Here is a 14,402-nt window from a genome sequence, read left to right as displayed (position 1 = left end):
GGAAGTCAGATTGAGATAGATCCTTTGTTTCCCATTCTTACAATTGAACATCTAAGAATGATGTGGTGGGAAGACAGCTAGTTTTGTTTAGTTTGTTTTTTGTTAGTTGTAGGGCTTGAACTCAGAGCTTGGGAACTGTCACTGAGTTTTTTCAGCTCTAGGCTAGAGCTCTAACACTTTGAGCTACGGCCCACTTCTGGTTTTGTGGTGGCTAATTGGAGATAAGAGTCTCTTGGATTTTCCAGCCTGGGCTGGCTTTGAACTGCAATCCTCAGATCCCAGCCTCTTAACTAGCTAGGATTATAGGGTTATAGGTGTGAGCTCCCAGTGCCTTTCTTAGAATTTTTGGCTAGGTGCCAGGTGCCCGTGGCTCATGCCTGTAATCCTAGCTACTCAGTAGGCTGAGATCTGAGGATCACGGTTCAAAGCCAGCCCTCAAAGCCAGCCCGGGCAAGAAAGTCCGAGAAACTCTTATCTCCAATAAACCACTTGAAAACTGGAAGTGGCACTGTAGCTCAAGTGGTGGAGTGCTAGCCTTGAGCTGAAGAGCTGAGGGACAGCGCCCAGGCCCAGAGTTCAAGCCCCACAACTGACAAAAAAAAAAAAAAAAAAAAATCTTTGGCTAGGTAAGTTTATAGGGATATAAAAATCTTCTCCAGCCAGGCTGAGATCTGAGGATCACAGTTCAAAGCCAGCCCAAGCAGGAAAGACTGTGAGACTCTTATTTCTAATTAACCACCAGAAAACTGGAAGTGGCACTGTGGCACAAGTGGTAGAGCGCTTGCCTTAAACTGAAGAGCTCAGGGACAGAGCCCAGGACTAGAGTTCAAGCCCCAAGATGGAAAAACTGAAACAAAGATTCTACATTTTACAATAAGAATAAAAGCTCAAGTTGCCACAGGTAGCTCACAGTAGTAATCTTAGCTACTCTGGAGGATGAAATATGAAGATCCAGGTGTAAAGCCAGCCAAGCAGGAAAGTCCATGCGACTCTTATCTCCAATTAACCACCCCACAACTGACAAAAACAAAAACAAAAATTGTCAAATTTTGTGGGCACCAACAAAAGTCAAAACATAAATTTTTGGGGTTGGGGATTTAGCTCAGTGAAAGAGCACTTGCCTGGTAAGTTCAAGGTCCTAAGTTTGGTCCTCAGCTCTGCAAACAAACAAACAAACAAAAACAACCCCAACTTAAAATATCTTTCAAGTTAGAGGAATAGTTCCAGTGATCCCAAATAGTCTTATTTCCCAGTGTACCAGTGCTGCTCTTAAATACAATAGTGCTCATTTAGTTAAGACAGACAGATGGAGGCCAGGTTTTTCTTTTATCTTTTTTGTGACAGTACTGGTGCTTGAAATCAGGGCCTGGACCTAGTACCACTAGAGCCACAGCTCCACCTGTGGAGTTTTTTGTTTTTGGTAGTTATTGGATATCAGAGTTGATGGGCTTTCCTGCCTGGGCCAGCTTTGAACGTAATCCTCAGATCTCAGCCTTCTGAGTAGTTAGATTATAGGTATGAGCCATGGTAACCCAACACTTACTCTCTCTCTCTCTTTCTCTCCCTTCTTCCTTCCTTCCTTCCTTCTTTATTTTCTTCCTACCTTCCACCTGTTCAGTATTGTGTGTGTTGGTGTCAGGGACATTTGTTCTTGCTTGGCTTCTTTGCTTGTAGGTGACACTTTACTGCTTAACCCTTGCTTGCCTCTAGTCAAAAAAAATTTATTTTTGCCAGTCCCAGGGCTTGAACTTAGGGTTAGGCACGTCTCTGAGCTTTTATTTATTTATTTATTTATTATTATTATTATTATTTTTGTCGGTCATGGGGCTTGAACTCTGGGCTTGGGCGCTATCCCTGCGCTCTTCAGCTCAAGGCGAGTTGCTCTACCACTTGAGCCACAGCACCACTTCCAGTTTTCTGGTGGTTTAGTGGAGATAAGAGTCTCACGGATTTTCCTGTCTGGGCTGGCTTTGAACTGTGATCCTCAGATCTCAGCCTCCTCAGTAGCTAGGATTATAGACATGAGCTACCAGTGCCCGGCTCTGAGCTTCTTTTGCTCAAGGCTAGCACTCTGCCACTTGAGCCATAGCGCCACTTCCGGCTTTTGTTTTTGTGGTACTGAGGAATTGAACCCAGGACTTCATATATGCTAGGCAAGCACTCTACCACTAAGCCACATTCCCAGCCCTAGTCCAGCATTTTGCTGGTTAATTGGAGATGGAACACCTGACTAAGCCCTTTCTATTATATCTCCTTCCTTATTTTGTGGTTCAAGATGCATCTCAAGCATTATTACCTCTCTAGAGCCTTTCCTTACTTCCCGGCTTGAATCAGAATCCTGTGCTTCATTCTGTCTCATGACATTACAAGCATTGAAGCCAGTTTGTTTCCAGGCCCAAACTCCTGGAATTCCATGAATCAGGTTTGGGTACTCACCCCAAGTAAAGTGATAGTGAAGGCAGAGAAAGGTGGAATGGATACATGCCAGGAAAAAATAGCACTTTGCCTATAGGTTTTATAGACTATGTACTGGGGGCTGAGGGAGAGAGATTGGCGAAATTATTAAACCAACAGCCCTGGTCAAAGTATGTTATTTAATTATTCAGTTCTTGTTTTGGGGAGGCTTTTAGAGAGGTTGTTACTACTGTCCTTACTGGTCAGGATAATCAAGTCATTGTTGTCTGGTGGGTGGTCTATTCTGAGGAGAGTCTGTGGTTCCTTAGTAGTATTTTCAATCTCTTGTCATAAAGATGTTACTCTTCAGTTCTATCTTTTTGGGAATCCAAGGTAATTGCAAAGTGACTGCAGAAGGAATGGCATATAGCAAAAACTGACACAAAATAGAAGGCAGGTATGCCAAGTTTTTCTCCTGTTCTTAATTCATAAGCCCATAAGCTAGTGCTCTTAAGCAAAAACACCTTTATTGTGAGGCCCTGAGGAGGTCTCTGAGAGAGAGAAAGAGAGGTCTTCGATTTATATACCACATGAGTTCTTGACTCATGGCAAAAATTCAAGGATGATGAAGTGGAGGTATGCCTCAGTGGTAGGGTGCCAGCCTTGAGGGAGAAGCCTAGAGGGTAAACCCCAGTAGTGGTGTGTGTGTACTTACATGCATACACACACACACACACACACACACACACACACACACACACACACACACACACACACCACACAAACAAATAAGGATGAGTCAGAGACAGGCTCTGATGTTTCTTGCCTGTAATCCTAGCTACTCAGAAGGCTGAGATCTGAGGATCTCAGTTTGAAGCCAGCCAGGTAGGAAAGTCTGAGAGACTCTTCTCTCCAATTAACCACCAAAAAGCTGAAAGTGCTAAAAAGGCTCAAGTGCTCAAGTGGTAGAGTACTAGTCAAGTAAAAAACTAAGGGACAGGCCCTGAATTCAAACCCCAATACCAGCAACACACACACACACACACACACACACCACCACCACCAACACACACACACACACACACACACACACACCACCACCACCACCACCACCACCACCACCACCACCACCACCACCACCACCACCACAACTAACACCACTTTTTTTGTTGTTGTTGACTGTGGGTCTTGGCTTGAACTCTGGGCCTGGGTACTGTTCCTCAGCTTTTCAGATCAGGGCTAGAACTCTACCACTTGAGCCACAGCACCACTTCTGGTTTTCTGGTGGCTTATTGGAGATAAGAATCTCAGGGTCTTTCCTGCCCGGGCTGACTTTGAACTGTGATCCTCAGATCTCAGGCTCCTGAGTAGCTAGGATTACAGGCTTGAGCCACTGGTACCCAGCCACCATTTTTTTTTTGTTAGCCAATATTTGGGATTGAACTCAGGACCTTGAGCTCTTGCTTAGCTCAAGCTCTTCTTTCTGGTTTATCATTTTAGCCACACCTCCACTTATGGCTTTTTGCTGGGTAATTGGAGATAAGAATCTAAGGGATTTTTCTGCCTGACTTTATGATTCTCATATCTCAGCCTCCTGAGTAGCTAGGATTATAGGCATGAGTCACTGGTGCCTGGCATAGTTTTGTCTTTAAGGAATATATTCATTTTGGGCCACATTTTTTTTTTTGGGGGGGGGGTCCGATCGTGGGGCCTGAACTCGGCCTGGGCGCTGTCCCTCAGCTCTTCAGCTCAAGGCTAGTGCTCTACCACTTGAGCTACAGCACCACTTCTGGCTTTTTTCTTTTTGCTTATGTGGTGCTGAGGAATCGAACCCAGGGCCTCATGCATATAAGGCAAGCGCTCTATCACTGAGCCACCTTCCCAGCCCGTTGGGCCACATTCTTGAGATTCTATGTTTTATTTCTTTGTACTGATCATTTGGCTAATCAGTCTCACTGTACTCATATTGTCCTATCTGTTCCTTACACTGTGTGAATCAATGAGAGGGTGAGAGGGCCAAACTAGATGTCATATAATTATTTAGTCACTCTACGGAGACACTATGTACGGTGACACTATGTTGTTAATGACAATATATTATTTTCTTTTAAGGTTGAGTGTATTAATGGGGCTATTTGCAGTTTTCTGTGGAGTTTGTGATGTTTCAGTACTATGTACTATCTCGGTTCCTTGTCTTTCTCCTTCATTCCCTCCTTATCCGTGATCCTTTTTGTTTTGGTCTGTGGGGCTTGAACTCAAGGCCTGGGCACTGTATTTGACCTTTTTTGTGTGTGAGCTAGCACTCTACCACTCTGAACCACAGTGCCACTTCTAGTTTTCTGGTCATTTGGAGATAAGAATCTCCTGGACTTTCCTGATGGGGCTGGCTTTGAAATACAAATCTCAGATCTCAGCCTCCTGAATAACTAGGATTACAGGTGAGTGTCACCAGTGCTGCATTCTGTTATCTCTTTGAGGACTTGAACTATGTTTCTATTTTTAAAAAGCTCTATTTTTTACCCTGGCAGAGTACCTACCACAAAATTGGTTTTAGATAAACGTTTGTTGTTAGTAAATGGTATTACGTTCTACTAATCCAAAATACAACATTGTTTTCCCAACCTAGCACTAGAAAAACAAAGGAAAGTAGACAAATACCATCAATCAGTTTGCCTGCCCCATAGAACTTCCTTGGATACTTCCTATACTACTTAAGTAGTATGACTTAAGCCTCTTTTCTGCAGGTTAATGAAACTATTCTGTTCAATCATGTCATAACCAAGAAAATTCAGGTCTATTTTCATTATGAGGTATTCACATCCTTTAAGAGGCTGGTTATTAGTGGTGGATAAAGTGTCTTGGGGAGGGTGTGGTGTGCAAATTAGTATAAGAAGTTTCCATTAGTTTTTTCTGGAATATATGCTGCTTACCACACATAATGCCTATGCTCATTCCCAGTGCATGAAGTGGAACTTTGATGCCATTTGATTTTTACCCAAATTTCTCCTAGTCTTAATTTTGTCAGCTCTATAAGCAGGAAAAACTTTGACCCAATAAACAGAACTTGTGAATTTGCATTTGTATATGTGTGTGTGTGATTTTATTTTGGAGTTAACATATAGTTGTACTAAGTTGTGTCCACTTTGTGAACTCGTGAATTTTTTGAACATTCTTCCTACGCAACAGCAGAGTTTTTCTTATTGTGTAGCTTTAGTTTTTTCTTTCCAACTTGGATGACAAATTCTGATTTTCAGAGTCAGCTTTCACGTCTGCCGGCAGGCGTGGAGGGAGGTTCATGGAGCTCTGTGGCTAAGCTTAGCAAGAAAGAACCCTATCTCACGTTGCGTAAGAAGCAAGGTTTCAGCCTGCCTTCTTTTGAAACTTACTGTACGGTGGATACAGTAGATGTCACTTCATATCCCTAAGAAAGTGCTGCTGAAGTTCCAACGGCCAGCCCTGCGCCCTCGTCGGCCTCACCCTTTGTCGGCCGGCTGTTCCTTGCCCCATCCAGGTCACCTAGGAGGGTGTGGATGTCGGGTACTGGGGCTAGGCTAGGGCACCAAGTCCCACCACGGAACTAACCCTACGCCCAGCCGTCGGGCCACGCCAGCCCTCCCGGTCTGGCCGCCCAGACAGCGACCCGGCAACCACCGAGCTGACAGCCCAGAGCGTCACCACCCGGGCCCCCGCGCGCCGGCGTCACGCAGGGGCGGGGCCTGATGGTGGGCTGGGGTGGGGGGGAGGGAGCGAGCGAGCGAGGAGCTGGGACTAGGAGGGCTGCTGTCCTTAGAGCGCCCCACAGTGGCCAGAGCCGGCAGCGCCCTCGTCCGCCCTGCGGTGCTGGAGCCCTGACGCACGGAGATCGAGAGAGAAAGGGGCAGAAATGGCGGCTCCGCTCGGCTCCTGCTGAGGAGGGTGAAGCCGGCGGAGGGTCTGTGCTGCCAGCCTGCAACATCGCTCCCGCCTGCCATTCCCTGCCTTCTCGTGCCGCCTTTCATTCCGCTGCCCTGCTCTCGCCCGTCCTCGTCTGCATTCCGGCTTGTCCGGGCCGGCTCGTTCCTCCCGGCCCGGCTCGGCTCCCCCGGCCCCGAGCGCCCGGCCGGCGGGCGGGCCAGCCTTCCTCGGCGCTCCCGGGAGCGGCAGCCGCGGCGTGGGCCCCGGCCCCCGGGCTGGACCATGGTGAACACCCGGAAGAGCTCGCTGCGCCTTCTCGGGTCTAAGTCTCCTGGGCCCGGGCCTGGGCCTGGGGCCGGAGCGGAGCCTGGGGCGGCCGGAGGCAGCAGCCATTTCATCTCCTCTCGGACCCGCTCCTCCAAGACCCGCGCTGCCAGCTGCCCGGCTGCCAAGGCCGGGGGAAACGGAGGCGCCGGCGTGGCTCTGGATGAGGCCCGGGTAAGAGCGCGGCGCCCCGCGTCCCGGTGCCTGCAGGCGCCGGCCGGGCCGCCCTGGCTTTGTCTGGCGGGGTTGGGGGGCAGGAAGCCTCCGGCCGAGACCGCCGGTGGCCGGGCCCCGGCCCGCGGGTGCGGCGCAGGGCAGCGCCGAGGAAGGGCCGCCCCGCGAGCCCTTTTGCTTTGCCGGCCCGGTTCTTTTGTGTGAAGAACAGCCCTGGAGCCCGGGGGAGCGGGGTCTGGGGGTTCTTTTCCGGGCAGGGGCCGGCCCGCGTCCCGCGTCCCGTGTCCCGGCGGTGCTTCGCCGGGGGAGTGTGGAGGGGAGCCCGAGCGGCGGGCCCGAGGCCCCGGTGGGGGGTTGCGGGGAGAGAAGTGAAAGTTTTCCGGCGTGTCAAACCCTTGAAAGTGTGTCAGCCTGTGCCGCTGCCGAACTCCAGCTTACTCTGAGTTTGGGGGTGGTTCAAGTTGGTGAGGAAGTGAACGGAGCTCCAGCTGGCAGCCAGGCAGAGAGGCTGAAAAAGTTTCCTAGCTGCTCTGGCACGAACTTTAAAAACAAAACGCTTTCGTCTCTCCAGACAAGACGTCCTCCGTGGTACCGGGTGGCTCGGGAGCAGCCGGCCGGCTCCCCACGGCCCTGGGAGGGGCCGCAGGGTTTCAGGTCACTCGTTCTCGGGTGGGTAGCCGGGGCACCCGAGCCCCTAGTTAGTTTTCTCGGGGCATTGTTTACAGAGGGTGAATTAGCATACCGTTGCGAAAGGGACGTGTGAAGGCAGAAGCGGCGTTTTAGTTCTTAAAAAATCACTTAAAAAATAGAATTTTGAAATCATTTTTGAAAGGCCTTTTGAAAAGATGTTGAACATGCGAAAATGCGAAGCTGGCACTAGAGATGTGTAACCTTAAAGTTACTGGCAAGTTTGTGGTGTTCTGAGATGGGTTGTGAATTCAGAGGAGACTATTGCTTCTGTCTTAAGAAAGAAGCTAAGTAAGCAATTTGGCCGACTGGATGGTGGTTTTCATTTAAAGGATTCATTTAAATCTACATCATTTTGTTATGGGGATAGTGATTAATGTTCCTTAGGAGTACACAAGATTAGTTTGTGTGTGTTTTTCTGTGTCTCATAATACTTTGACACCAATCAGAATGAATCTTGGTAAATAAAATAAATAGTCTACCGTACTTTGAAATACGTTATTTGTATGTTTGGAAATAGTTTTTATTCGCTAAAAATCTGCAAAGGACTTTTAAAGGTACCTTACTTAGTAAATATTTTAGGATCTTACCCATCTCTTAGACTGAAATAAAGCAAAATCTGTAAGTTGATGAAATTATTCAGAATATATACTCTAAAGACTAGATTGTCCTTAGAAACTATTCTAAACATGTACAAGTTTCTTGACTTACTGATGTTATCATATGTAAAATATTCTTAGAAAAGTGCAAATATTTAGAGTGCAAGCATATAATTGTATCATGGTATGAATGCCCAGTCTGTTAGAGCTCATCTGAAGCAATTAGCTCATTTCTCACTGATTAGTTTGTGGTTCCATTTTTGAATTCATGGGTATCATGCTGTCCTCAGCCCCTTGAGGAATAAGGTGAGGTAATTTGTCAAGCAGCTGTTATGGAGATGTTAAAAGACACAGAATCAATAATCTAATGTGGAAATGAACATTTAGTAGCTTTTAGATTGCTAGAAGAATGGAAGATATTAGAGCTCTTTCTAGAAGCACACTATGGAAACATTATTTTATGAAAGATATTAGAGCTCTTTCTAGAAGCACACTAATGAAACATTGTTTTATGAACCGCTTTAAAATGTTTTAAAAGACTGTAAATAACAGGTTATTGAAGATTTACCCTGAAATACGTACTTTTCAGTCTTAAAAAAAGATTTGTTGTAGCTTTAGTAGGTGATGGAATGACCTTACTTTTTCTGAGGGATTTTAAGACTTTCTAATCTTATATTGTTTTTGAACTATGAAAGAAGATAAATTTGAGTTTATTAAGTTTATAGAATTTGATGAAGTGGTTTATTTTTTGCTGTATCTTACTGAAGTAGATTGATTTGAGTCTGGTTTTCTCTGTGTTTGATTTTTATGTTGCAGGAATTTAGGATTCCTTGCTTTCACCCTTTTGGTGTACTTAAAGGTACCTGTTATTCCATGTGGCCTTTAGTAGACATTTGTCCATATCTGTAAAGTCTTAATTGTTGGAAAATGAAGTTACTCAGGCTGTTGCTTTAGTTCTGTTTGCAGTAGGAAATGTTTTCCTCTTTGTAAGATTGATTATTAGGGAGTCTCCCCTTTTCTGCTTTTCTCTTCTTTACTTACTGCACTTTATGCAGTTTTTCTTTCTTCTCTCTTTTTAAATGATTTTATTCACTGTGTTTAGATACATTTTAATTTCCTCTAAAAAGCCATAGTACCATGAGCTGTTTATATTTTGCTTTTTTCTCCAAGTGATTCTCCTGTGTCCCTCCTTTCTCAGCAAGAAAGTTTTTATTTATTCTTTCTTACTTTTTTTTTTGCCGGTCATGGAGCTTGAACTTTGGGGCTCAGTGCTGTCCCTGAGCTTTTCAGCTCAAGGCAAGCCCTCTACCACTAGAGCCACGTTGCCACTTCCTTTTTTTCTAATTTTTGATATGTAAAAATGCTATTCTGGCTAGGTGCTGGTGACTCACGCCTCTAATCCTAGCTACTTAGGAGGCTGAGATCTGAGAATCACCCGTGAAAGCCAACCTGGGCAGGAAAGTCCATGAGACTCTTTATCTCCAGTGGTGCTGTTCTTAATGTAGACAATTTTATAAGTTTGGGGATAAATACACATCTGTGAACCCTTTACCACCATTGAAACCAGTCATGGTCATCATCCTATCATAATATTCCTGCCTCCTTTACTACTGTAATTGATTTGTAGATCTGTATACATTGTATTGGTCTATCTATCTATATATACAGACACATTTATACCTAAATCTATGTATATACACTTTTTGTGGTAAGACTTTTTTTAAAATAAGATCTGCCTTTTAGAAAATTTTATAGTATTCTTAGGTGTAGGCACTATGCTACATAGTTGTATTTTTACCAGAATTATTTATATGACATCAGTAAAACATTTTTACCTTTGACCACTGCCTCCTCATTTCCTTCTTCCTTAACTCCTGGAAGTCTACCCTCTGTTTTTTTGGGGGTTGGCTATTTTTGGTTCTACATATAAATGAGTTCATACGGTGTATATCTTTTTGTGTGTAGCTTAGTTTAACTGAATATAATGTCTTTTAGGCCCCTCCATGTTGTTGTAAATAGTAGGATTTCCTTCTTTTTAAGGGTTGAATAGTATTCCATTGCACACACATTGAAAACTCACGCCACAATTTCTTTATCCTTGTATCTGAACTGTGATATATAGATTGTCTTAATGTGTTAGTTATTATGCATAATGCTATAGTGGGCAATGGGTATGTGTATATCTCTTTGAAACACTGTTTGGCTTCTTTGAATAAATAACAGAGAAGTGGGACTGCTGAGTCATGTGGTAACCTCATTTTTATTATTTTGAGAACTACCCTTCTCATAGTGTTTGTATGGTAGCCATGCTTTTGCCTCCCATGGATGTGTACTGGGGTCTTTTTCGTCATAACCATACCAACACTTTTTTTCCTTTAAATTTGTAACAGCCATTCTAACTGGAGTGAGATAATCTCTTTTTAAAAATTTGCCTTTAAGCAATAACTGTAAGACTGAGCAGTTTTAAAAACACCTGTTGATATTTGTATCCCCCCATTTTTTGGGGGGGCACTATCACTGAGCTTCATTTGCTCAAGGCTAACACTCTACCACTTGAGCCACAGCACCACTTCTGGCCTTTTCTGTTCCTACGGTACTGAGGAATGGAATCCAGGGTTTCATGCATGCTAGGCAAGAACTCTACCCACTAAGCCACATTCTCAGCCTCTTCTTTTTTTTTTTTTTTTGTTGGTCGTGGGACTTGAACTCTGGGCTAAGGTGCTATCCCTGTGCTCTTCAGCTCAAGGCGAGTGCTCTACCACTTAAGCCACAGTGCCACTTCTGGTTTTCTAGTGGTTTATTGGAGATAAGAGTCTCACGGACTTTCCTGCCTGAGCTGGCTTTGAAACATTATCCTCAGATCTCAGATTCCTGAGTAGCTATGATTACAGGTGTGAGCCACCGGCGCCCGGCTCTTTTTTTTTTTTTTTTAATTTTATTTTTATTGTTATTTTAGAGCTGATATGCAGCAGGGTTAGCTTCACATACTTCTGGATGTCTTCTGAGAATTATCTACTCAGGACTTCTGCCTTGTGTGTGTATGTGTGTGCATGTGCATATGCATGTGTATTAGCCAGTACTCATTGGCACTGTCCCTTAGCATTTTGGCTCACAGCTGGTGCTCTACCATTTGAGACACAACTCCATTCCTGGCTTTTTGCTGGTTAATTGGAGATAATAGTCTCAAATAATTTCCTGCCTGAGCTGGCTTTGAACTGTGATTCTTAGATCTGAGCTTCCTGAGTAGCTAGGATTATTGGTAGGAGCCCAGCTTATTTTGCCATTTTCATTTTTCAATTGGATTTTGTTTCGCCTTTGCTGGCCTGGGTAATGCCCCTGAGATTTTTTGCTCCAGGCTAGCACTCTACCACTTGAACCACAACTGCACTTGCACTTCTGGCTTTTTGGTAGTTAATTGGAGGTAAGAGTCTCACAGACTTTACTGCCCGAACTGACTTCATTGGAACTAGGATCCTCACATCAAAGACTCCTGAGCAGTTAGGATTACAAGTGTGAGCCAATGGTGCTCAGTCCTTGCTGATTGTTTATTAATACCAAGAAACAAGCTTTGGTCTTGGGATAGTTAAGACATTTTAGGACATTTTGCATGCTTGCATTTCAGGATTTGGTAGAATACTGTTGGCTCTAAGGAAATAAATGGCAGTCCCAGTGAGTTTTGTTTTCTGTAGCCATGGTAATCACTACTTCTGAGATTTCTCATGAATCCTAGAATATCTGTTAAAAAAAAAAAGCAAAGAGTAAAGGATTGTCTTACTAAGGAAATTGATAAAGATTGATTGTACTCTTAGACTTTCTGATATAAGTGTGAGGAAATGTTTATTATTCTGTTTTCCTTTTTTACTGTATGTGGATCAGTTATCTGACTCTTTAAAGAACTACTCTTTTCTGTTTATAAGGAGCCAAGATCATCTTATCCTTTTAAAAGAGACTGTCATTTTTTTCTGACTGTCGTGGAGGCTGAACTCTGGGCCTGGGCTCTTCAGCTCAAGGCTAGCCTAGCACTCTACCACTTAAGCCACAGCACCACTTCTGCCTTTTTCTGCTTCTGTGGTGCTGAAGAATCAAACCCAGGGCCTCCTGTATGTGAGGCAAACACTCTACCACTGAGCCACTTTCACAGCCCTGAGAGAGGCTTTCTTAAATTGTTTTTTGTAACCTCTTTAAGCTATTCCCTTCCTCTGTCCGTCTTTTCTCTCTCCCTCTTTCTCTCCCTTCTCCCTCCCTCCCTCTCAGTTGGCCTTGAATTCTCTATCCTCCTGCCTGCCTCTTTCTCAAGTGTTAGGATTACTGGTATGTACCATCACACCAGGTTATTTGCTTATTTTTCTTAATTCTTTCACTTCAGCTGTTCCCTTATCTGTACTTTATTACCATTCTCTTCTTCATCTGTGATTTCCCCCAAGCTTTTCATAGGAATTGCCTCACTAGAAAGAATAGTGACCCCCCCCCCCCTTAGTTACAAATCCTCAAGCATATCAGATTTTCTCTGTTAAATTCAACTCCTGGTTTCATTAGCATTATATTTTTCTCTGGTTTCTATGACATCCCATTTGCTCATCCCTTTCATAGGCATTTTAAAAGATTTTGACTTCTGCGCGCGTGCGTGTGTGTGCGTGTGTGTGTGTGTGTGTGTGTGTGTGCGCGCGCGCGCGCGCCCCATGTATTACTTGTAGTCCTTTTACTTCTGTTTTTTGCCTATTTTTTATTGCCTATTTCTATTCTTTACCTCATTTTTACCTCCTGCATTTCCCATAGCCGGATAGACAGCTCCCTAGATTTCTAGTTAGAATTCTGAATCCCAATTCAGAATTGGAGCTGCTCTAGTTATTTTTCCCATATCCTAAACAACCACTACCACAAATTTATACCATCCTTACTCTGTCTGTTCGTAAGTCTGTCCCAGTACTGGGGTTTGAACTCAGGGCCTTGAGTACTACCCTTTAGCTTTTTCACTAAGGGCTTACATTCTATCAGTTGACCCACAGCTTCACTTTCCCAAGATTCTCAGATTTCAGCCTCCTGAATGGCTAGGATTCGTAGGCATGAGTCACCATTGCCCTGCTTGTATTTATTTTGAATATGGCTATCACTAATTTAATTGTTCATATTTTCTGTTTTCACAGTTTCTATTAGGCCACCATCAAATCTTAACTCTCATGTAAAAAATGCTTTACTTGGATTTATTGTCCTCAGATTAAATTCTGACAAATTTGAATTTGGACATGAAGGCTTCCTTATTTCATTATTTTTAAGTTTTTTTTTGTCTAGTTTTATTAGGTTTTGATTAGAATACTCAATAGTCAGTATTTGTGGTAGCTGATGATTACTGTTTAGGAGATGAAGACTTAAGAAAAAATGATTTTTGCAAATTGGAAAATAATAATTCAGAAAGAGTTTAAAAATAAAAGGCAAATGAGGCTGGGGACTTAGCTCAAGTGGTAGAATCCTGCCTAGCAAGCATGAAGTCCTGAGTTCAATCTCCAGAACCACCACCACTACCACAAAAAAGACAAGTTGGGAAAGACTGAATTTTTCATTGTACTTTTACTTCCTTTTACATTTGAAGTTATTCCTATTAAATTTATCCTGGAAGTTATCTAATCCTTCCTTAAATCATGATTCACAATGTTATAAGTTCTTTCTAACAACTTTCTAACAACTTATAAAGTATCTTTACATTACTATGGAAAACTTTTATCTTTTAAGATTGTTAGGAAGATGAAGGAGAAAGGAAGGAACAGGCCAGACTCTTCACAGACAAAAACTGTTTATTGAGTCACAGCAAGGGGCAACAAACCATGCCCCAGGAATGGAGGTTTTTTTTTTGGGGGGGTGGATTTCGGTTGGGCTTATATGGGTTTTCACAAGGGAGCTTAAAACCTTGCATCTTGCATATACATTTATCTAATTTGGGGAGGAGAAGGGGAATAACAAAATGCTGAAACAAGGAGCCGTATAACCCATTGCAACAATGATATACTATGTTGGAAATGAATTTTACAACTTGGGGAGGATAGTAGGAGAAAAACAAAGGAAGGGGGGGGTAACAATGCTCCACAAGAAAGGTACCCATTACCTTACTTGTGTAACTGTAACCCCTCAGTACAGCATCTTTACAAGAGAATAAAATTAAAACAACAACAACAACAAAAACAGACTGTGATATTTTAGGGGCCAAAGGGGCAGGGGGGGCGAGGCCCGAGCCGGGCAGGGGAGACGGCTAGCCAGACCTAGAATGGAATGCTCCACCTGGGGTTGGGAACTTTCAGTTTAGCCAAGGTCGGAATGACCTGCCTGCAGTCAAGCATG

General features: G+C 43.8%; 1 protein-coding gene across 2 annotated transcripts in view; it reads left to right on the top strand.

Annotated features, from left to right (window-relative positions):
* Nucleotides 1–6,277: 6,277 nt before the first annotated feature.
* Nucleotides 6,278–14,402, top strand: part of Atad2b (ATPase family AAA domain containing 2B) — a 134,446-nt gene continuing 126,321 nt past the window's right edge. For both annotated transcript variants that reach the window (XM_070025082.1, XM_070025081.1), the window contains exon 1: nucleotides 6,278–6,786. In XM_070025082.1, coding sequence (XP_069881183.1) covers nucleotides 6,571–6,786 — 216 coding nt within the window. In that variant the 5' untranslated portion in view covers nucleotides 6,278–6,570. The remainder of the gene's footprint in view (nucleotides 6,787–14,402) is intronic.

The sequence above is a fragment of the Dipodomys merriami genome, unplaced genomic scaffold (assembly GCF_024711535.1).
Source record: "Dipodomys merriami isolate MVZ:Mamm:240054 unplaced genomic scaffold, mDipMer1.0.p SCAF_17, whole genome shotgun sequence".
In the NCBI taxonomy this organism is placed as follows: Eukaryota; Metazoa; Chordata; class Mammalia; order Rodentia; family Heteromyidae; genus Dipodomys; species Dipodomys merriami.
Note: the sequence above shows the minus strand (reverse complement) of the source record. Positions and strands in the feature narration are given on the sequence as shown.